The sequence below is a fragment of the Heterodontus francisci genome, chromosome 36 (genome assembly GCF_036365525.1).
Source record: "Heterodontus francisci isolate sHetFra1 chromosome 36, sHetFra1.hap1, whole genome shotgun sequence".
In the NCBI taxonomy this organism is placed as follows: Eukaryota; Metazoa; Chordata; class Chondrichthyes; order Heterodontiformes; family Heterodontidae; genus Heterodontus; species Heterodontus francisci.
This window is the reverse complement of record NC_090406.1, coordinates 20,584,918-20,609,229: the sequence shown is the minus strand read 5'-3', so window position 1 is coordinate 20,609,229 and position 24,312 is coordinate 20,584,918. Positions and strand designations below refer to the sequence as shown.

General features: G+C 40.4%; 1 protein-coding gene across 5 annotated transcripts in view; it reads left to right on the top strand.

Annotated features, from left to right (window-relative positions):
* Positions 1 to 23,836, top strand: part of LOC137351640 (AN1-type zinc finger protein 5-like) — a 40,044-nt gene extending 16,208 nt beyond the window's left edge. For 4 of the 5 annotated variants that reach the window (XM_068016293.1, XM_068016294.1, XM_068016291.1 and 1 more), the window contains 4 exons: positions 3,879 to 3,999; positions 6,853 to 6,953; positions 14,706 to 14,822; positions 16,928 to 23,836. In XM_068016293.1, the coding sequence (XP_067872394.1) occupies positions 3,879 to 3,999; positions 6,853 to 6,953; positions 14,706 to 14,822; positions 16,928 to 17,076 (488 nt within the window). In that variant the 3' untranslated portion in view covers positions 17,077 to 23,836. The remainder of the gene's footprint in view (positions 1 to 3,878; positions 4,000 to 6,852; positions 6,954 to 14,705; positions 14,823 to 16,927) is intronic. The other variant, XR_010969541.1, reaches the window with a different exon arrangement.
* The last annotated feature ends 476 nt before the right edge of the window (positions 23,837 to 24,312 follow it).

Below are 24,312 nucleotides of genomic sequence, written 5' to 3'. Positions count from 1 at the left end.
TTGAGTTCAATAACTTCAGAGCATGACTGGCCTTTTTTTAACTTATTTTTTAACCACGTGCCTGCTTTTCATGTAGTCAGAGCTGCTCATTATTCTGCTATTAACAGTCTCGCTGGACTAATGCTTTGTCTTTCACCACAAGCATTAGCACATGTCCCAGGACAGCTTTGTTATTTAATCTCGCCTGCCTGTCAAACACCTTCCCCTTTGTTCTCTTCCCCCACCCTCCTCCCCTTCACTTGCTTACAACCTAATTCTTTTCTAATCTTTGCCAGTTCTGATGAAAGGTCACAGACCTGAAATGTTAACTTTGCTTCTCTCTCTCCACAGATGCTGCCAGACCTGCTAAGTATTTCCAGCGCTTTTTGTTTTTGTTTCAGATTTCCAGCATCTGCAGTATTTTGCTTTTATATATTGTCAGAGTTCTGCAGCACAAGAACCTTGTTTTGTGGAGAGAGGGGAAAGAGAATGTTATGACTTATGTGACAACTTCCCAATGTATGTGAAATTGTTAATGTTCTTGAAGATAGGGCTTGTCTGAGAAGTGGAGAAGGAATGGTATCTTGTCTATAAATGCACATACATATGCATGTTGACTCCTGAAAATAGTACTGTTAAGAAATAGTGGATACTATTTTGATGAGCTTTCATCTTCTAGCAGAAAAAAAAGATATGGTAACAGAGTTAACCTTGCTATATAAGCAAACTATTTATTGGAGCTAAATAGTTGTGATGTTCAGGTTCATGATAAAAGTATTCCTGGGATTGAATTACTGCAATCAGTTTATTTTATAAGCTGGGAATTCTCTAGGCAGTGTTGAAGGTTTAAAATTTTTGTTTTAATTGTTCTTAATGATCCAGGGAGCTGGAAATTTGTCAGAAACAGCAACTTGTCTGCCTGATTGATTATGTAGAAATCTGCCCCTACAGTCTTGACAAGCTTTGCTTAAAAACTTGGAAGCTTTAGTTCTTAAAGCTTCTTGGGCCTGGGCAACTGATAAAGGTTTACTGTGAGTTGGTCAAAAAACTCAGGCTGAGAGGTTAAAGAGCTGAAGTTACTTTTTTTTTAGATATAGGTTATGAGATGCACATTTGATTGACACTACTTCGCAGGACTTTTTTTTTCTCCTTTTTAATACATCTTGCTAATTTTCTCATTCCTGCTGACAGTGGTGACTGGGTATGCTTGGACTGTATGCATTAACAGGATATTTGACTACCTGGAAAGAAGAGAATGATGCAAGAGTATCTCAGCCATGCCAAATTCTGACTTCACCCCAATATTTATACAGGCATATATTTTATACAGGGATTGTTGGATATCAATAAGGAATCCTGGCTAGTTTTTCCCTTGTTTAATCCAGGGTTGCTGATGCCAGTTGTAGGACCCCTAATGCTACTTCCGCTAACTCAACTGTTACGGTCACGCAAAGAGCAGTTATGAACTATAAAACTGATGAATTAACTTTCCCAAAAAAAGATGCACTTTTGCTACCAGACAAAATGGAGGAAGAGGTCAGGTGACTTCTCCTGTACTGCAAATATATATAATGACTGCTGGAGACTGAATCCATTGCAATGTCTGGACCAGCCTTGAAAGCAGTACAAATGTTAATTAGCCCCATTCAGTGTTCCTGGCTACCTTTTTCAACCAGTTGGACTAACGATGACCTTTGCAGCCAAAGCATCTTCAGGCCAAACTGGATAATAAATGTGACCAAAAACCACTTTAATGAAATGAGCAACATTTAAACACCATTGTCTAACAATGGCTGCATATTCGAGACATTGTGTGAAAACACCAGGAGAGAGCAGCTATGGTCACCTGACAGAAATTGAGCCTGATCAGGTTTCTTTTGTGAAAAAAAAGACTTTTCTATGCAGAAAGCTAGAGACCAGACCAGAGACAAGAAAGCCAGGAGGCTGAGAGGCAGAAACGAAAAGGTGACCTTGGAAAACTTCCCATGTGAGAGATCGCAACAGGATGTTCATCAACGGACTATAACTAAGATTTAACCAAAGAAGTCTGCAGCCAAGCATCCGTTCACCTGAAATTCTCCAAAGCTTGGCTCCGGTGAACCAGGAGTAAAGGAAGAACAAGCTTGCACCATTTAAATTTTCCTCCTGGGAAAACTAACAAGGTTTTACAACGAACCTTTAAAAAAACACCATACCTAAATGCATGCTATCTTTTTTAATCTCTCTTTTTTCGTATCTGTGTGTGCTTTTTGGGTTTTTGTTTAATAAACATCTATCTGGCATTTATGTTTATTGACCATTTAAAAGGCTCAAGGAATTAAAATATAATTCTAATAAAAACACTACCTGCAGTCAGTTGAGAGGTGAAACGGAAATCACCCCACCATTTCCTCCCTGTCCATAACACAACAGATACCACGTCAAATCTGGAAACTTGCTCGTCTGTACGGCCAGTTATGTGCTGGATAAATTCATTTCATTGAAAGAGACTTGTAAATCAATGGATATGGCTTTCAAAGATTTAGCCATTAACAGTTAACAGAGGTGTAAAAAAAAAAGCACCAATTTTCACTTTTGTCAACGTAACTATGTTGAGTGGGACGGGGTGAAGGGTATATTGTTACAAGAGGTTTTATTTTTGCACTAAAATCTTAGACTTCTGTGTGTTTTTAAAAGCTGAACATGGATTTTTCAATGGACTTAGACACCTGCAAATAGCTGGAATTTTTGGATGTTGACTTTGTATACAAAAGTAGAAAGAGTAAGCAGTTTCGAGGAAGCCAGTCAGGGGTTTTGACCTCCTAAGAGCAACGAGCAACACTTTGAATGACACGGGCAAATTTGTCTGGTCACGTGTTCAACTCAGGAAGGCCTTTTGCTTTTACTTTGGACTTTTAAAAACCAGTCAGTTGAACAAAGAGCAGGCATTTGAAACTTAGACCTGACCTGCCTGGAGACTAGAGAAAGATCTCTCTCTGTAAAGGAAACCTGCATCTCTTGAAAATAAATACTGCATTTGAAAGGAGGTAGATTCCTATTGCCTCCTGTCTCTGAAGAATTCCTAGATCCAGTGTGTTTCCTGTTGTCTCCTGTGTTGGGAAAACCTGGAGCCTGAACAAAGCTTCTGCTGCTGTGTTGCTGCTGAGAGTCCTGAGCAGACCTTTTGCTACACCCCTGCTAAAAGACCTATGTGATGCATGCTGTAGTCGAATTGCCTTGAACACCTACCCATCCAAGACTGTTCATCAACCTTGCCTGGAGATACTTCGGGTGACATCTGACTATTCGACTCTGGAACACCTCACCCAACTGAAGATTTCCTACCGGAACGTGCCGAACTGATTTTTAAAAAATTATTCCTTCTATTTCTAAGAAACAGCTGTAAACCAAAATCCTTTTCCCCCAGTTAACCTTTTTTTAGTATGTATGAGGGCTAAGGAACTAAGGAGCTTTTCATATATACAAATTTATCTCATTATTAGTTAAGACTTCTTATTTCTTTTCTAATAAATAGTTAATGTTTAAAGAAACCTGGTTTGGTGTGCTATGTTCTGGGGGACAAATAGTGTGTCTAATTTGGCTATTCTTCAGTAGGTGGGAAAATTTGTTGAAATGCTGTGACCTGTGGAGTAGTAGGTCTGAATTAACAATGCATTTTTTCTGCCTTGGTCGTAACTCTTTTAAAATAAATTGCTAGATCGGATTTCCAATTTGCAGTATAGAAGTTTAGTAAATGTTTATTTGTTGTATTCCTTCAGTATGTAGCGTTGCTTATGTTCTCTGCACGAGGGAGGGCAAGATGTATATGTAATGCCTCACCCATTATAAGAAGTTGCTGTATTTTCTGTGTTTTGTTTGACTTGAATGAGTTTGCATTAATACTTCCTTTTGCCCAACAGCAACTAGTGGGATCAGTAGTAACAGCAGTTCAAGCACAGAGTCCATCCCTGTTCAGTGCACAGAAGGAAACCCTGAAATGTCTGCAGATGTCTCTGTGAATGTCACATCTGCCAAAACTAGGTATGTCTACTATTCGTGAGATTAATAGGGTTGACCTAGTAGGATTAGGAGGGACATAAATGTGACAATTCTAGAAGTCGTTTTTTTTTTTTTTTAAACCATTCCAGTTCTCTCTCACTTACTCCCGCCAGAAAGTATTGCATGGTCCCAGGGTGTGGTTTCCCTGCCTCCCTTCAACACATCATGCAGTGTGTAGCCTAGATTTTCCATCCCAAGTGTGGAACATAGGTGCTTATTTTAGCATCTTGCTCCCAACTATTCCTACAGGTTGGGAAGCAAACCTGCACCCTTCTGGTCTATATGTTTCAATCACATGCTAGTTAAAATTCAGACCGATGCAATTGGTGTAGGGGTGGATTAAGATTGAAGCTTTCCTTTGATCTGGGAGTGCTTATTAGTGCTCACATTGTAATTCCTCTACCGTCCCTAAGATTATTACAAGAAATTTTTCCAAAAAACTAAACTCTGTCCCTTGCTACTGACTCTATCCCTCTTCCTGGCAACATTCTAAGATTAAGCCTGTCTGCTCACAACCTTGGTGTCTCTTTTGACCCCGAGGTGAGCTTCTAACCTCATTCGTGCCATCACTAAGACTGCCTATTTCTATCTCTGTACATTGCTTGACTTCGCCCCTGTTTCAGTTTATCTGCTGCTGGAATCCTCATTCATGCCTTCGTTACCTGGACTTGACTATTTCAATGCACTCCTGGGGCTGGTCTCCTATATTCTACCCTCGAGGTCATCCAAATCTCTGCTGTCTGTCTTTATTCACACCAGATCCCATTCCCCTATCACCCTTGTGCTTCCTGACCTACATTGGCTCCTGGTCAAACAACATTTTGATTTTAAAATTCTCATCCTTGTTTCCAAATCCCTCCATGGCCTTGCCCCTCCTGTTTCTGTAATCTCCTCCAGTCCCACAACCCTCCAAGATATCTTCATTCCTCTAATTCTGGCCTCTTGTGTATCCCCAATTTTAATCGCTGTACCATTGGTTGTGCTAGGCCTTAAGCTCTGGAATACCCTCCCTGTACCTCCTTGCCTCTACCTCACTTTTCTCCTCTAAGACATTCTTTAAAACCTACCTCGTCGATCGAGCTTTTGGTCATCTCTCCTAACATTTTACGTGGCTCAGCGTCATATTTTGTTTTATAATGCTCCTATGTGAAACACCTTGGGACGTTTTTTTTTAGAATATTACAGCGCAGTACAGGCCCTTCGGCCCTCGATGTTGCGCCGACCTGTGAAACCATCTGACCTACACTATTCCATTTTCATCCATATGTCTATCCAATGACCACTTAAATGCCCTTAAAGTTGGCGAGCCTACTACTGCTGCAGGCAGGGCGTTCCACGCCCCTACTACTCTCTGAGTAAAGAAACTACCTCTGACATCTGTCCTATATCTATCACCCCTCAACTTAAAGCTATGTCCCCTCGTGTTTGCCATCACCATCCGAGGAAAAAGACTCTCACTATCCACCCTATCTAACCCTCTGATTATCTTATATGTCTCTATTAAGTCACCTCTCCTCCTCCTTCTCTCCAACGAAAACAACCTCAAGTCCCTCAGCCTTTCCTCATAAGACCTTCCCTCCATACCAAGCAACATCCTAGTAAATCTCCTCTGCACCCTTTCCAAAGCTTCCACATCCTTCCTATAATTCGGTGACCAGAACTGCACACAATACTCCAGGTGCGGTCTCACCAGAGTTTTGTACAGCTGCAGCATGACCTCGTGGCTCCGAAACTCAATCCCCCTACTAATAAAAGCTAACACACCATATGCCTTCTTAACAGCCCTATTAACCTGGGTAGCAACCTTCAGGGATTTATGTACCTGGACACCAAGATCTCTCTGTTCATCTACACTACCAAGAATCTTCCCATTAGCCCAGTACTCTGCATTCCTGTTACTCCTTCCAAAGTGAATCACCTCACACTTTTCCGCATTAAACTCCATTTGCCATCTCTCAGCCCAGCTCTGCAGCCTATCTATGTCCCTCTGTACCCTACAACATCCTTCGGCACTATCCACAACTCCACCGACCTTAGTGTCATCCGCAAATTTACTAACCCACCCTTCTACACCCTCTTCCTGGTCATTTATAAAAATGACAAACAGCAGTGGCCCCAAAACAGATCCTTGCGGTACACCACTAGTAACTAAACTCCAGGATGAACATTTGCCATCAATCACCACCCTCTGTCTTCTTTCAGCTAGCCAATTTCTGATCCAAAGCTCTAAATCACCTTCAACCCCATACTTCCGTATTTTCTGCAATAGCCTACCGTGGGGAACCTTATCAAACGCCTTACTGAAATCCATATACACCACATCCACTGCTTTACCCTCATCCACCTGTTTGGTCACCTTCTCGAAAAACTCAATAAGGTTTGTGAGGCACGACCTACCCTTCACAAAACCGTGCTGACTATCGCTAATGAACTTATTCTTTTCTAGATGATTATAAATCCTGTCTCTTTTCCAACATTTTACCCACAACCGAAGTAAGGCTCACAGGTCTATAATTACCAGGGCTGTAAGACCTGTGTCTTACAGGCTGTAAGACCTGTGTCTAAGACATTGTGTTGCCCACTCTGTCCATACAGTTTTATTACGTTAAAGGTGATGTATAATTTGTTGTACACTAAAGTCTGTAGATTAATGAGTGTCTGGCAGTAACTTAATGGGAGGTATGCTGATTTTCGTGGAAGAGTCCGTGGTGGATAGTACTGGGTACGGAAAAAGCCTTTCATTGTTAGTCATGATCTGTAGATGGTATGTTGCCATACAGTTCAGATCTGCACTTGATGACATTTAGAATTCTGTTTATGATAACCCTCTTCTAGCACTCCAGTAACGCAGCAGATGACTGCAATGAGCATCTCCCAAGATGAATCGAGCACTGAGACTGAGGGAGCTGTAAAGGTTGAAGTCGTCACAGCATCAGGTTGGTTTCTATCTTCTGCAGTAGAATTGTTCATTGCTTTGAGTACAAAGATGAGCAGGGAAAGAATACCTCAAAGGGCTGTGAAAGCTCAAACACTAGATATCTGGATACTAATGACATCAAGGGATGATGGGGATAGCATGGGAAAGTGGCGTTAAGGTAGACGATCAGCCATGATCTCTAATTGAAAGGCGGAGCAGGCTTGACTGGCCGAATGGGCTACTCCTGCTCCTATGTTCCCAATAAACTGAGAGTATCGAGAGGTGGAAGTAAGGGTGCATGTGTTTTTGTTTAAAAGAAAATCATTAGGCATTTATGGAAAAGATTTACAAAAGGCAACATTCATAGTTTTATACTGATTATGGTGTTCAAACAGGTAGATTTAATACCACTCAACACTGTTGACGTGAAAAATGAGATAGGAGCCCTCAGAGCAATTTAACGAATTACACAAGATTTCATGTTTTAAGACTTATTTATAACAACAAAAATAAATCCCCGGTAACTAAATAGGACTTTAAGTAGCTGACACCCCAAATTACAGAAAAGGGTATTTTCTTTACTTATTAAAATAATTGAAAACCTCACCACACTTGCATGTTACACCGTCTTTTTTGACGGTGAAATCCTTTGTGGTTAAAAATCCCAAACTCCTTGCATTCGCAATGGGTTGGATCTCCCGGACCTTTTTCAAAAATCAATATCCTCTTCGCTCACTACTGTAAGCACTTCTGACCTGAATGAACAAGAATAAGGTGATTCCTGGTGATCCTCCTGGTCTTCTACCTTTCCTCAAGCTTCAGCTTTCAAAACCGGTTCAAGTCTTAGCGGCCTTTTGCTGTCACAGGCTTCCGAGAGCAGGTGTCCCCTCTCTCCCTCTCTCTCTTTTTCTCTCTCCCTCTCCCTTGAGGCTGCAATTGCTGGTTGTCTTCCTTACAGCCTGCTCTCAAGTTTCAATCACTGGGTTCCCTTCTTACAGCCTGCCTTGAGGCCGCAACCGCTGGTTTCCTGTCTTACCTGGACTCAAAAGTCAATAGCTTATTGTCTCATTCCAATATGCAATGTCCAGAAGTCTGGTTTCACAGAGCCGCCTGGGTGAGCCATTATTCCCAGGTATTAATAGCTGCTAGGTACGTTTGCACCTTCAGAATAACTGACTCCTTTGTTATGACCAGAAAGTCTGGGAGGGTGAAACCCATTGTTCTTCAGGTGTTACCCCTGAAGTCTATTTTGTCAAAAAAAAGACTGATCTGTTCTTTGTTGTCCTGGTAACCAAGACTTCTATCTTGTCCTTTCGCAGAATGGATGTGAGGTCACCTGACCTTCCGAACTCCATCGTAAACTTGTTTAAAAGTCTCAATTTTTTTAAAAAAAACAGTCATGTTATAAAGTCCAGAGTTCTCAACAGTAGGAATAGGAGTAGGCCATGCAGCCCCTCAAGCTTGTTCAGCCATTCAGTTAGATCATGGTTGATTTGTACTTTAACTCCATCTACTCACCTTAGTTTTGTAGCCTTGGCTAACAAAATATTACCTATTTCAGTTTTGAAATTTTCAATAGTCCTAGCCTCAGCAGTTTTTTGGGGGAGAGTATTCCAGATTTTCACTACCGTTTATGTGGAGAAATGCTTCCTGACATCACCCCTAAATGGCCTAGCTCTAATTTCAGTGTTATGCCCCCTTGCTTTGGACACCCTCACCAGAGGAAATAGTTTTTGTCTGTCAACTCCTTTGATAATCTGAAACATCTCAATTAGACTATCCCTAATCATCTGTTTTCAAGGGAATAAAAGCTTAGTCTATGCAACCTGTCCTCATAACCGGTTTAGCCCTGGAATCATTCTGGTAAGCAGCAGTTTATTTTTAATCTTGGAATAGCCAAATCTACTTTTATTTTGTAGTTCTGATTCTGGGAACCTGCATTTTATACTGTTTGACCTTTTGTCTACAAGTGTACTGCTGGTTTATGGAGTTAATCTCGGCACACTGAACTTCCTGAATTTCTGCAAGCAGTATTCTGAATTTTCTTTTTTTTAATTCATTCATGGGATGTAGGCATCCCTGGCTAAGCCAGCATTTATTGCCCATCCCTAATTGCCCTTGAGAAGGTGGTGGTGAGCTGCCTTCTTGAACTGCTGCAGTCCATGTGGGATGGTACACCCACAGTACTGTTAGGAAGAGTGTTCCAGGATTTTGACCCAGTGACTGTGAAGGAACGGCGGTATACTTCCAAGTCAGGCGTGTGACTTGGAGGGGAACTTACAGGTGGTGATGTTCCCATGCATCTGCTGTCCTTGTCCTTCTAGATGATAGAGGTCGTGGGTTTGGAAGGTGCTGTCTAAGGAGTCTTGGTGCGTTGCTGCAGTGCATCTTGTAGATGGTATACACTGCAGCCTCAGTGGAAGGAGTGAATGTTTGTGAATGGGGTGCCAGTCAAGTGGCTGCTTTATCCTGGATGGTGTCAAGCTTCTTGAGTGTTGGAGCTGTACCCATCCAGGCAAGTGGAGATCTATCACGCTGCTGACTTGTGCCTTGTTGATGGTGAACAGACTTTGGGGAGTCAGGAGGTGAGTTACTCACTGCAGGATTCCTAGCCTCTGACCTGCTCTTGTAGCCACGGTATTTATATGGCTACTCCAGTTCAGTTTCTCGTCATTAGTAACCCCCAGGATGATAGTGAGGGATTCAGCGATAGTAATGCCATTGAATGTCAAGGGGAGATGATTAGATTCTCTCTTGTTGGAGATGGCCATTGCCTGGCACTTGTGTGGCACAAATGTGACTTGCTACTTGTCAGCCCAAGCCTGGATATTGTCCAGGTCTAGCTGCATTTCTGCACAAACTGCTTCAGTATCTGAGGAGTCGCGAGTGGTGCTGAACATTGTGCAATCATCTGCGAGTATCCCCACTTCTGACCTTATGATTGAAGGAAGGTCATTGATAAAACAGCTGAAGATGGTTGGGCCTAGGACGCTGCCCTGAGGAACTCCTGCGGTGATGTCCTGGAGCCGAGATGATTGACCTCCAACAGCCACAACCATCTTCCTTTGCGCTAGGTACGACTCCAACCAGTGGAGAGTTTTTTTGTCTTGTTTTTTTGCGTACAGGACATACCTGAGCTTTTCTACATTGCCTGGTCGATGCCAGTGTTGTAGCTGTACTGGAACTATTTGACCAGGGGTGCAGCAAGTTTAGTTTAGTTTAGAGATACAGCACTGAAACAGGCCCTTCGGCCTACCGAGTCTGTGCCGACCATCAACCAACCATTTATACTAATCCTACACTAATCCCATATTCCTACCACATCCCCACCTGTCCCTATATTTCCCTACCACCTACCTATACTAGGAGCAATTTATAATGGCCAATTTACCTACCAACCTGCAAGTCTTTTGGCTTGTGGGAGGAAACCGGAGCACCCGGAGAAAACCCACGCAGACACAGGGAGAACTTGCAAACTCCACACAGGCAGTACCCAGAATTGAACCCGGGTCGCTGGAGCTGTGAGGCTGCGGTGCTAACCACTACGCCACTGTGCCGCCCTGGAGTTCTGGAGCACAGGTCTTCAGTACTGTTGCTGGAAAGTTGTCAGGGCCCATAGCCTTTTCAGTATCCAATGCCTTCAGTTGTTTCTTGATATCACGTTGAGTGAATCAAATTGGCTGAAGACTGGCATCTGTGATGCTAGGGACTTCAGGAGGAAGCTGAGATGGATCATCCACTCGGCACTTGTGGCTGTAGATTGTTGCAAATGCTTCAACCTTATCTTTTATACTGATGTGCTGGGCTCCCCCATCATTGAGGATGGGGATATTTGTGGAGCCACCTCCTCCAGTTGTTGAATTGTCCACCACCATTCACAACTGAATGTGGCAGGACTGCAGAGCTTGGATCTGATCCGTTGGTTGTGGTATTGCTTAGCTTTGTCTATCGCATGCTGCTTATCCTGTTTGGCATGCAAGTAGTCCTGTGTTGTAGCTTCACCAGGTTGACACTTCATTTTGAGGTTTGCCTGGTGTTGCTCTTGGCATGTCTTCCTGCACTCTTCATTGATCCAGGGTTGATCCCCCGGCTCAATGGTAATGGTAGAGTGGGGGATATGCTGTGCCATGAGGTTACAGATTGTGGTTGAATACAATTCTGCAGCTGCTGATCGCTCAGAGCGCCTCATAGATGCCCAGTTTTGCATTGCTAGATCTGTTTGAAATCTATCTCATTTAGCACGGTGGTAGCGCCACACAACACGATGAAGGGTGTCTTCAATGTGAAGACAGGAATTAGTCTCCACAAGGACTGTGTGGTGGTGACTCCTACCAATGTTGTCATGGACAGATGCATCTGCAGCAGACAGATTGGTGAGGACGAGGTCAAGTATGTTTTTCCCTCTTGTTACTTCCCTTACCATCTGCTGCAGACCCACTCTAGCAACTATGTCCTTTTAGGACTGGGCCAGCTCGGTCAGTAGTGGTGCTGCTGAGCCACTCTTGGTAATGGACATTGAAGTCCCCCACCCAGAGTACATTCTGTGCCCTTGCCACCCTCTGCTTCCTCCAAGTGGTGGTCAACATGGAGGAGCACTGATTCATCAGCTGAGGGGGGGCGGTAGGTGGTAATCAGCAGAAGATTTCCTTGCCCATGTTTGACCTGGTGCCATGCGACTTCATGGAGGCCTGAGTTGATGTTGAGGACTCCCAGGGCAACTCCCTCCTGATTGTGTACCACTGTGCCGCCACCTCTGGTGGGTCTGTCCTGCTGGTGCGACCGGACATGCATCGATGGTGATGGCGGTGTCTGGGATATTGTAAGGTGTGATTTTGTGAGTATGACTATGTCAGACTGTTGCTTGACTAGTCTGTGAGACAGCTCTCCCAACTTTGGCACAAGCCCCAGATGTTAGTAAGGAGGACTTTGCAAGGTCGACAGGGCTGGGTTTGCTTACGTCATTTCCTGTGCCTAGGTCCATCTGGTTTCATTCCTTATTGAGTTTGTAGCAGTTTGATGCAACTGACTTGCTAGGCCAATTCAGAGAACAAGTAAGAGTCAACCACAGTGCTGTGTCTGGAGTCACATGTATGCCAAACCAGGTAAGGACAGCAGATTTCCTTCCCTAAAGGACATTATGGAACCAATGGGTTTTTACGACAATGGTTTTATGGCCATCATTAGACAAGCTTTTAATTTCAAATTTATTAATTGAATTCACATTCCACCTTCTGTCGTGGTGGGATTCGAACCCATGTCCCCAGAGCAATACCCTGGGTCTCTTGGTTACTAGTCCAGTAACAATACCACTACGCAACTGCCTCCCCTAATTACTTTCAATATGATGCATTTTGTGTAAAATTGCTTTGTTTTAACTTGTTTGTTATAGAATTTTAATTTTATATGTCAGAACCTGTATTCCACCTTCTCCTTAAAAGATCCCAAGAAATGGAGCAGGAGTAGGTCACTTGGCCCCTCGAGCCTGTTCCACCATTCAATAAGATCATGGGTGATCTGATTGTGGCCTTAACTCCTTGCCGTACCCAATCTCCCCACCACCCACCTCACAACCCCCATGCCACCCAACAACCCTGTCAACTCGGCCTTGAATGTATTCAATGACCCAGCCTCCACTGCTCTCTCGGAAGACAATTCTAAAAATTAACGACACTCAGAAGAAATTCCTGCTTATCTCCATTTCTATCTCAGCCATAAATGGGAGACACCTAATTCTGAAATTCAGCCCCCTAGTTCTAAATTCCTCCATTATTTCAGTATGTACCCTGTCGTGCTCCCTCAAATTCTTATGTTTCAATAAAATTACCTCTCATTCTTCTTAACTCCAATGAGTACAGGCCCAACCTGCTCAAGCTTTCCTCATAAGACGACCCCTTCATCCCAGGAATTAGCCTAGTGAACCTTTTTTGAACTGCTTCTGATGCTTCCCTAAGGAAGGAGACCAAAACTGTACACAGTACTTGAGGTGCAATCTCGCCAATGTCCCGAACAGTTGCAGCAAGACATTCCTACTTTTATACTCCATCCCCTTTGCAATAAATGCGAATATTCAATATGCCTTCCTAATTACTTCTGTATCTGCATACTAACTTTTTGTGATTCATGCACTAGGACGCCCAGATCCCTCTACTGCAGCATTCTGCATTCTCTCTCCGTTTAAATAATCTGCTTTTCTATTCTTCCTACCAAAGTGGACAACCTCACATATTTTTCCCATATTATATTCCATCTGCCAAATTTCTGCCTGTTCACTTAACCTATCTATATTATTTTGCAGACTTTTTGTCCTCCTCACAACTTGCTTTCCTACCTACCTTTGTATCATCAACAAATTTGACTACAATGCACTCGGCCGCTGCATCCATCATTAATATAGATCGTAAATAGTTGAGGCCGTAGCACTGATCCCTTTAACACTCCACTAGTTACAGTATGCCAACCTGAAAATGCCCCATTTATCCTGACTGTCTGCTTCCTATTAGTTAGCCAGTCCTCTATCCATGCTAATACATTACCCCCAACGCTATGAGCTCTTGCCTGTTTTTATGCGACATCTTACCAACTGCCTTTTGGAAATCCAAATATACATCTGTTGGCTTTCCTTTATTCGCCCTGCTTGTTACATCCTGAAAGAACCTGAATAAATTTGTCAAACACCATTTGCCTTTCACAAAACTATGCTGACTCTGCCTAATTGTATTTTGGTTTTCTAAATGTCTTGCTACTACTTCCTTAGTAATGAATTTTAGCATTTTCCCAATATCCGATGTTAGGCTAACTGTCCTGTAGTTTCCTGCTTTCTGCCTCCCTCCTTTCTTGAATAGAGGTGTTAAATAATGGTTTTCTAATCTGCTGGGACCTTTCCAGAATCTAGGAAATTTTGGAAGATTACAACCAATGCATCCACGGTCTCTGCGGCCATTTCTTTTAAGACGCTAGGATACAGACCATTGGTCCAGGGGACTTGTCAGCCTTCAGTCCGATTAGTTTGCCTAGTGCTTTTTTTCTATAGGAGCTTTTACTGTCCTTGTATTTCTTGCTAGTTTACTCTGACTTTTTTTTTTAGCCATCCTTTGGTTTCTAAAATTTTCCTCATCTTCTGGCCTACCAATAATCTCTGCAGCATTTAACACCTTTTCTACCTCAGAGCTACCCCACTTCCTTTTCTTTTTCTTCCTATCCTTCCAAAATGTCAAATACCCTTGAATATTCAATTCCTAGCCTTGGTCACCTTGCAACTATGTCTCTGTAATGGCTATCATATACACTTTTTTTTTCTATTTGTGTCATCAATTCATCCACCTTGTTAAAAATGCTGCGTGCATTAAGATAAAGAGCCTTTAATCCTGTCTGTTACTATTTTTCTCTACACTGAGTTTGTTTGCTGGTGCACTCACGAATCTTCACTCTGTCCCTTTCACACTCCGGTTATTATTACCCATGTCGCTACCCTGCACTATTGCCTTGTCCTTTCTCTTTAACTCTGCAAATCTCCCCTTGCGTGAGCCTCTTCTCTTCTCCCCACCCCCCCCCCCCCCCTCCCCCCCCCGGGCAAACTATTTAGTTTAAAGCCCTCTCTACAGTCCTTGTCATACGATTCGCCAGAACACTGGTCTCAGCATGGTTCGGGTGAAGGACATTCCAATGGTACAGCTCCCTCTTTCCCCAGTACTGGTGCCATGAATTACATGTAATTATGATGTAAGTATTTGTCATCAGAACAAACTTAAATCTCTTGGATGTTATTTTCTAGCTGCTGTGAACTTGGAAACTGCAGAAAGTTCCACAGAAGCAGAGGAAAAGGTTTCAGAAAAGTCAAAACCCAAAAAGAATAGATGTTTCACTTGCAGGAAGAAGGTTGGATTGACTGGTAAGGATAACGTAACTATGTAAATGCAGTGTAATCTTGGGTAACAAGGTAGTGTACCTGATTTGGTTCTTTTGTCAAGATTTTAAACTGTTAAAGATCTATATTTCTATTATGTAAAATATGCCTCAGGGTAGGACACTAATTAATATGTGCAGTGGTTAGCGCCGCAGCCTCACAGCTCCAAGTACCCGGGTTCGATTCTGGGTACTGCCTGTGCGGAGTTTGTAAGTTCTCCCTGTGGCCGCGTGGGTTTTCGCTGGGTGCTCCAGTTTCCTCCCACAGCCAAAGACTTGCAGGTTAATAGGTAAATTGGCCATTGTAAATTGCCCCTAGGAATATGGGATTACTGTAGGGTTAATATAAATGGGTGGTTGTTGGTCGGCACAGACTTGGTGGGCCGAAGGGCCTGTTTCATTGCTGTATCTCTAAATAAAATAAATAAATGACTTGATTCATGTATTGCAATGAAGCGGTTTCTATACAGTGTTCAGAGAGAAAAAGATGCAATTCCATTCTGGTCTCCACATTTGAAATCTTCATACAAAAAAGCTCCCTTACAAAATTTTGAATCCTGTGGAAACAAGTTTTTGTTATCTGAATGTGTTCTTCCTTTCAGACTATGGTTGAAGAATTTCATGGAGTACTCTCTCACCCCAGCCTTTGTTCATGCTATTTTTGGCTGCAGCCCTTTGAATCTTTAACGGCTACCTAAAACCTTCTAGGATGTCCCTTTTGCCCTATAGTGTAGATACCCCTTGAAGTAAATACTCTCTTCAACAAAAGTCATTCTTGAAATCAAGTCATTTCCAACCTCAGATTTAGCTTAGCCCAGCCCTCAGTCCAACACAGTGAAGTAGCTTTATATATAAGGCACATTAGATGCCCAATTTTTTTAGGGTAAAAAAAATTTCTTGCAACAAACGTTAATCTTTGAGTGCATATATGGCATATGGAAACTTCTTCAGTTTTTAAAAATATTTCCAACATGATTAGAGGGGGAAAAAATTGCAGTATTTTTTTTCTGGGTGAATGCTCTTTCTCCTACCACAAAAATCTTTTAATGTTCAAGCCTAAAATAAGAAATTGCATATCTATATTTCTATACCCCTCATTTTAGATTTCAGTGCCAAGCAAAATTCACAGTGAAAAACGTTAAAGACGCTGTTATTCAGAATGAGATACTTTAAGGTATCTCTTCAAGCCTTGCAGCCAGAAGTGTTTTCACCAAGATGTCTGACTTCCAGTAGGCAACTAATGAAGTGTGATGCTGGGTATTGATCTGCGAGTACAATGGAGATGGTACTGAAATTCATAAAATCAATGCCTGCGAATTTTCAAAGGATCCTGGAGGTTAAAGATAAATTTTAGATTCAAACTGAGCTTCCAAAGCAAATTCAAAACAGTCTGTAAATAGCTTTTAGGATTGGTGACTGTGTTCAGTGTCACTTTAAAATGAAGCCAAATACTGTTTTGGAATGTGAGCTTTTATAAGAACTGATGCCCAGCTTCCTACTGTTCTGAAGCAGTTTCAAAGAACAATATGATATCCTTATGGAAAATACATACCATTGCTATTCCATAAATCTAGGACTTAAAAATAAATATTTTATAGATAAAATGTAAACATTGACTTGTATTAGTGCGAGCTCAGGTTTACCATAAATATGTACTTAAAATATGATTGTATATGGAACTAGCTTCTCCTGTATTGGCTAATGTATTGTCAGGAACACCTAAGATAGTACAAGTTAGCTGAACATTCAAATTTGTACCATACTACTTTGAAGTTAGATTTTGTAGATGCAATGATCTGCGTCTACGCAAGTTTATAATCTTGGATTTTTCTCCTTTTCTTTTTTTTTTCTTCCAGCCCTCCCTTTCTTTCTCCTCGCACCCTTCACCCCCCCCCCCCATTTCCCCAGACCAGTAGCCTCCAGCTGCTGCTACCAATTGTTAGTTCAGTCATCCAATAAGTTAGTATTCAACCTCATTCTACCCTCAGTCCTTTTCGTATCCCATCACCAATGCGCGTCAAATCATACTTTTGCAATGTTGAATTGAACTGCTTTTCTTTAAGGTTTTCTCTCCGCACTCTCTCCCAACAGGATTTGATTGTCGTTGTGGAAATCTTTTCTGTGGACTTCATCGCTACTCTGACAAACACAACTGTCCTTACGATTACAAGGCCGAAGCAGCAGAGAAGATCAGGAAAGAGAATCCCATTGTGGTGGCTGAAAAAATTCAGAAATTATGAACTGCTATATTGTAGCAAGACTTTCATGTGGGAAAATCCAACATGGTATCTTGAAGAGCCCGGCTTAAGACAAAACCTGTTTTTGTGCAAACAAATAGGCATGAGATTGGCAGATGGTTTAGTCAATGGCTTGCTGCTGATGGAAATTTGCCTTGTGGTACAATGAAGAAACTATATTATCAAGTATAGAAACTTAACCAGCAAAGGAACAAGGCGAACTGTACCACAAGAGCAGTCCTTTTTCAGCAGTGGCCTTTTGACTGTGCCTTCTGTCTTAATAATCTACTGAGATCAAGTCTGCAGGGAACCAGGCCAGTGTACCCACTTATGTGCCTGTAGGTACTTATGCCCCTTTACAGAAATCTGAGTAATGACCTCATTGGCATACTCCTTTTTTAATGAGCTGTGAACTTGTTCTGTGTGTTTGATCTGGGTGATATGTACCTCTTTTCCCCTCAGGTAATTACCGATGTATTGCCGGCATCTGGAGTTGTGCAATACTTTTGAGACTGAATGATGGACTTAAAAGCTACCATGGTACACAAGAGAAGAGAAGATGTTGAAATCAATCTAATAAACTAATTTCATTTAATTCTGAAAATTTTCAAAGCTAAAAATAGCAACTATTGTACACTATCCTGTGTATCATGGCTGCTTTCTGAGTTTAAACAAAGGTGCATTCACACAGGTAAGTATAGATATGCTATTCATAACACAATTTCTAAAAAGGTATTTTTTTATGGGTCTTTAGGGCAAGCAGGAAGTTAGCCAAAGGGGTCATTACCAGACAAGTTAGAGGGACAGTATCTCTTTTAGGTCTGTTTGCTGTGTCCTGGATTTACTGTGATGGATTATATCAACACAACACAACCTACCTTTTCAACATGAACATATTTGTGGAAATATCCACGCTATGGCTTTAAAACAAAAGAGAAGAAAAATCCAGCCTGACAAATGACCTTTTTTTTTTGCAGTATTATTGAAATGGCCTTTATTAAATTTTGATTTTGGTTCTATGGGAGACAGATTTATTTTAAATTGAGCCAAAATCAGAGCAAGGAAAAGTGATTCTGTCTCTAATGGGATGTGACACTGGTTCGGGTGTGGTCCGGTTCGCTGCACACTTCAAGCTGAGCTACATGCAAATAAATTGCAGTGTTGCAGTCTTTTACCAGTTTTCTTTTCTCCTTTTAATAGCTATTTCAGCTTTGATAGTTACTCACTTTGTAACAATGTACAGTTTAAACTTGTAAATTGGTAAGGGATGTGGGTGGAAGACATATATTGATGATTGAGTGCTTTGGGTGCTAGTTGTGTGCTTTTCTTTCCCTCCATTATTTTCCTCCTTTCTCCTTTTAATGAAAGTATGATATAAAATGATAATATATTGTAGTTTGCTTGGATTGTGTGTTTAGTTATGTTAGTTTAGCTCTGGATTTCTGAGGTTTTGACCAGATGTTGTGCACATGCTCTAACTGTAGCCTTTTACTGTGTATTGCACCAAACCAAGAGACTGATCTGTTGGCATTGTATCTGCTGTTGCTCGTTCTTCTTGGTCCAGGCATAAATTATGGGGGAAATAAATTGTATTGCTAACCCAACCACCAACATGATTCATCAAAATCTGATTTCATGGAATCCCATTAAGAATATGGTTGGTCAAATTCATTGTGCGCTTAAAGGGGAAGTACATTCTTGTGAAGTGGCAGTAATCAGTATAATCCAATATATCATGATGGATAGCAGGGCATCCTAAATGGGAAAAGCAACCCAGAATTCATACTGGGTGGGAAGAACCTCAGCAAAAAAAATGGGACATATTAGTCAGTGTACAAATTAGGATTATGAGGCGATTGAGTAGAATATACTTCTGTTTTAAGCTTCACAAAGTCCATATTGTAGCAATTTGAAAAAGTAACCTTCCCTCAAAGTTTTTGTGGTTTGGTCAGATTCCCTCCTTCACAAATCTTAAGCCTAACTTGAATTTTATTGAATCAAATGCATAAAATGACTTTTCATTTTGTTGGCCTTTCTGCGTTGGATTTTCATTGCATACGGGAAGAATGCAAATCTAAATCTGTTGTGTTCTAATAGTTACCAGCAATATAAGTAGGTGAAACAACTTTTGAAAACAAACGATAGCTCCTATGCAATTGAAATATGTACTCCAAACAAAATGACTTATTTTAAACTGCCAAAATGCAACCAATAAAGAGCAGCTTCTTACAAAGTTGGTTAATGTTAAATGTATTTACAGTATTGTAGGTATGCATTAAATCTGATCAGTATTGCTCCTCCCCTCTTCCAAACTGCAAACTTTTCAGTCTCATGGAATTGCTGTAAAATGTCATCAGTTTAATCTTCATCTAGGTTTTAATGATATACAAACTTGAGGGGATCATCTTGGACACTTTTTTTTGTCACCTTTTATTTCGAGCCACCTCCTCTTTCATCTCCACTAACCCCAAGATACTCCTACAGAGCTTTGTGACCTGATTTTGAGGGCACAAGTTTTTGATGGGGTGGGTAAAAAAACACAATCCCAGTATGCCACTGTTGACATCTACCTACAGTTGCGGTTTTACTTGTGTTGGAAATTAAGTACCAGTATGTTGTATCTCAAGTTTTGAAAAATTTACATACCCAGCAACATTTGTAAAAGAATTTATGAAGATGGAATATTTCAAAGAATGTTCATTTTCGGGATGGAGGCAGAATATCAAACCAGACCAACTCTACGGAATATTAAAAGTATGCAAACCAACTACCATGTTTTATTATAAAAACGTAGTCCTTTAAGATCAGTATGAAGAGACTGGTTGTCAGTCTTGAGGCACTCTTTATACAAGTTTAAAAAGAGTAAGATTTAACAAGGTGTTTTTTTTTTTCGGACTGCATAATTTCAGAATTTTCTTCCCCCCCCCCACCCCCCAAACGCCCTTAATTTGGTGTTTCATTGTGCATTGTGAACGAAAATAATAGATATCCACTTGATGATCGCATTTTTGAATATTCTATTTTTCTTTATGCTCAGTTTTCAGAATTCAGTTTCCCACTTCAATATTCTTAACTAGACTTGCCATTATCAAAGGGACTTGGGTTATATATGCCCCCTCTGAAGATTTTGCCCATGCACAAAATGTATGTGGTCTATGAAAAGATTAATTTCAAAAGATAGTTGATCAAAGTACCAGTGCAGTTAATTCACAAAACCTGCTGATTTAACTGGGGTGCTATTAAGGAAAAAGACTTCCAATTACAGTCTTACTCCTGTTAATTCAAAGTTTGTTTTTCCTCAAAAAATTGAATGTTCCAGTAATATGAATTAAGCATTTTTATAAAACAGCACAAAAGGTTTTGTTTAGCACAATTTCAGTTTGAATGAGCATAAGTTGAATTAAGAGTCCGAGACTCTGTATAGCACCTTACTGTGGCTCTCAAACATCCCGAAGTGCTTTATGTGCAATCAAATACTTTGGGATGATTGGCCTGCATGGAAGTGAGTTTCCACACTGCACAATGCCCAAAAACAGCAGTTGGATGTATAATCATTTTTTTTTCGGGGTGGGGGTGGTATCATTTGAGAGTGGAGTATTGGCCAGGACACCGGAATAGATTCCTGGTCGTCTTCAAAAAGTGTGGGATTTTTGATATCCAACCGAACTGGAGATTAGAAGACAGCAGCTCCAACAGTGCAGCATTCCCTTGCTTCACTGAAGTGTTGGCCTAAATTATGTGCTGAAGTCCTGGAATGGGTTTGGTATGAATATAAGAATTATTTTGGTGTCGCAAACATTGGCCAGAAATTTCTCCATTTGAATAGGCTTATCTTCCTGGCTTTGTTCTTGTTAAATTATTGTTATAACCGATTAAATATGACCTGGCAATGTATAAAAGTTCAGCAAGCTAGGCAATATCATGAAATTGCTAAAAAGTTATAACTGACCTTAGCTTCATTTGTCTTTTTTTGGAGGCACAATATTGGTGCACACTTGTTTTTTTTTGTCCAGTTGAAACTACCTAAAAGTGCTATGTACTATTTATCTGCTGGGTGTTTTGGTATTAGAGTATGCTGTGGCATTCACTTGCAAAATATAGATTTGCCCTGATTGTTTCATTTCACACAGGCTATTTTATATACAGACAGTTCAGTTCTTTGACCCCATGCTTGTTTGCATGCAATTATATCAGAACCTCCAAAGATTCCTAAATAATCCACATTTACTTGGACAAAAACTTGCGCCTTCACTATTGACATTGTGTTTGTTCTTATCTCTACTGTTAGAAAGCATTTTATTTCCCTTATGGTTAAGTGAATGTTACCATTTTCTTCTCATCAACCTCCAGGTTTTTTTTCTCCCCTTTTCTGGCCATGCACCTCCTGCAGGCAGGACGCTTTCTCCGAGACAATCTGTGCCACTCTTCAGCTGGCTGTTGAGAAGAGCATGGGAATGGTCTGGTATTGCAAGGGCTTTCAAGTTGGAGCCAGTGAAGACTTACCCTTCAGAATAATGGACTTTACAACCTCATGGTGTCATGCTGTACGTTTAGTTTTTTCTTTTATGCCTATCTGTCTTGTCATACACAAGCAGACTTCTACAATGCAGTCTTAAGTGACATGAATTATGCAATTGTGTCTAGCAAAGAAGCCAATTTTTTGACTTAATCTTTTTTTGTAAGCTTTATGAAATTGCAGAAGTTGCTGAACTTTTCATACACTTGTGTGTTCAACTTGCTTACTGGTGCTGATTAGAGTAAGAATAGTATTTGGAAAATGAGGCTTGTTCCTATGCATGTAATTAGGACTTAGGGCAATGTATTTTAAGTTGCATTGTAGAAATTCTTTTGGCGTTGTTTAGGAAAAGCAAAGTATGCAGCGTTGATTAGTCTTTTACATTTAAATGCAAGATATAATGGGTCGTCTGTCTTTGCAGCTTGGCACAAGTAAAGATGGAGTTTGACCAATGAAAAGATGATCCAGTTGCAAAATTTGAGACTTGGGTTAAATTTTATTTTCCAGTAATCAATCTGCCATTAATGGCTGATACTGGCATCATAGTGAGATCTTTACCCTAGTTTACTTAACTGTTCCATACTGCCGATTCATACGATATTATAGATATATAGAAGTCGAAACTGTGAAATATATGGTTACCTGATTGTCGAGATTGAAAGGTGCTGTTTTGTCAAGCATGTGCGCAAGTACTTACTCAAAATGCAGTACCCTGGATGTTTTAATTTTTTTTAAATGCATGTTGAACTCGTACCATGGTTGAATTTGATTTTTTTAAAATATGATCTAGTTATTTTGAGTAAGGGATGTATAAGCACATACTTGTCCATTAGACTCAAGTTGAGAGTGTGAAATTTACAATGTGTAAATTGAAACTTGTGTTCTGCATAGTTACCAAAACACTCTTGGAAAATTGAGATTGTATGAATTCTTGAAATTTTCAGCTTTAATTCTTGAATTTTCTCTTAAATCCCTGATTTATGTACATGCTGCATTAATGTGTGGTGTGGCTAATTTTGCCTGCAAAAGTGCTATCCATATTGCTTAGTACATAATCTGAGGGAAATGTTAAAATTGATGAATAGTTTTCATGTATTTCAGCAATTCAGCATTTTCTAAACTCCCACCTGCATAGATCTTTATTACTGCTGCTTAGTATTTCTCACTTTCTAATATTGAGTCTAGAGGATCTTCTCTGTAAATTGATGAAAGGCCTAGTTTCTAAGTAGAATTTATTTGCAGCTGCTCCACAGCAGGAAAGAAAACATCAGTGGGAATTAATTGATGTGCAGAAACACACAATACATCCCCAAGAGCCTTCAAAGGCTGAAGTTCAGGTGTCGTACTAGAGCCTCTGAAATATTTAGTTGTATGGGTTTTTCTGTATACTGTTCAAAATGATCAGTAGTGAAGTCAGGACTATACATTCGCTAGCATTTTGATCTGAGACTGCAATGAAGTCAACTAGCTGTTTTTTTTTAATCTACCCCATTTCTTTCTTTCCCCTTTGCTGTGAAAATTGTGGTGGATTTGGCCACTTAAATAATTGTGGCATGTTTATTCCTTTTAAAAACTTGCCTGACTCAAAGGCCCTTTATACTCTTTGTTCAAAGGGCTTGAGGCTGGAAAGTAAACTGCTTCAAGCATTTGACTCTAATTGAGACAAAATTACGCTAAGAATGCTGTAAATGCACAAAACTGCATGCTGGCTAGTTAGATTCCTAATTAAACAATATCCAGACAATTTTTCAAAGGGTAGGTGTTTATTTGTGATGAGTCATATTCTAGAAGCATGGCAAGTGATGCGCTATAAATAAATGTTTTAAACTGAACAAAGCTTCCGTAACCATCTTTACCATAGAAATGGGTCTATATATTTATTGGTGAAAATGTGATACTGCTTCTGCTAAAACTGGCTGCTGATGCCACTGGTTGCGGGGAAGTATCACTACATATTTTCCAACTCAAAACTAAGCAACATGGATAGTTTAAAAATTATTGAAAAAGGAATGGTTTCATGAGTGACCTAATAAAATACTATTTTCAACATGCAGTTTCATACCCAGCAAAATGCAGGCTTCTGGTTTTAATTGCTGCATGCACTTCATTTACTTTAGTTCTATTTTACAGTATATTGACTGCGTTTATTGTACATTAATTGTCACTAAACTCTAGGATTTTGAATTTGTACAGAGCACACTTTATTATATTCAAGTAATACATATGTTTTAGCTTGTGTTTGGAAAATGTTGTAATGTGTAAATAAACTGTTGTACAGATACAAGAACTATGTTAATTCCTTTTTTTTCCCTTTGTCTCTAATTTCTTGTAAAATTTTTTTTCACTTGTCTATGGCCATAATATATTGAAAAACTAAATAGATTGTAGCATCATGCAGATCTAAGGATCCAATCTACCCTATGCAATTATCAAATCCTTCCCAAAATAACCACCTCCCCTTTGATCAGAACTCGAGTGAATTGTACCAGGTCCCTTTTTAATTATTTATACACAATGAATAATGTTTGCAATCATGTGGGTGTAACTGAAACCAAAGGCTGCGGTTGGACAGGAGCCTGTGATCCTGGTGACACAGAAACTGTTCACTGACTATAACTGGAAACCAGTACAACAAACCTTGCATTACCCACATGATTTTGTTGGAAAGCCATTTCGTGGGTGTTGTTGCAAATGTAATTTTTAAATTATTATTTCATGGGATG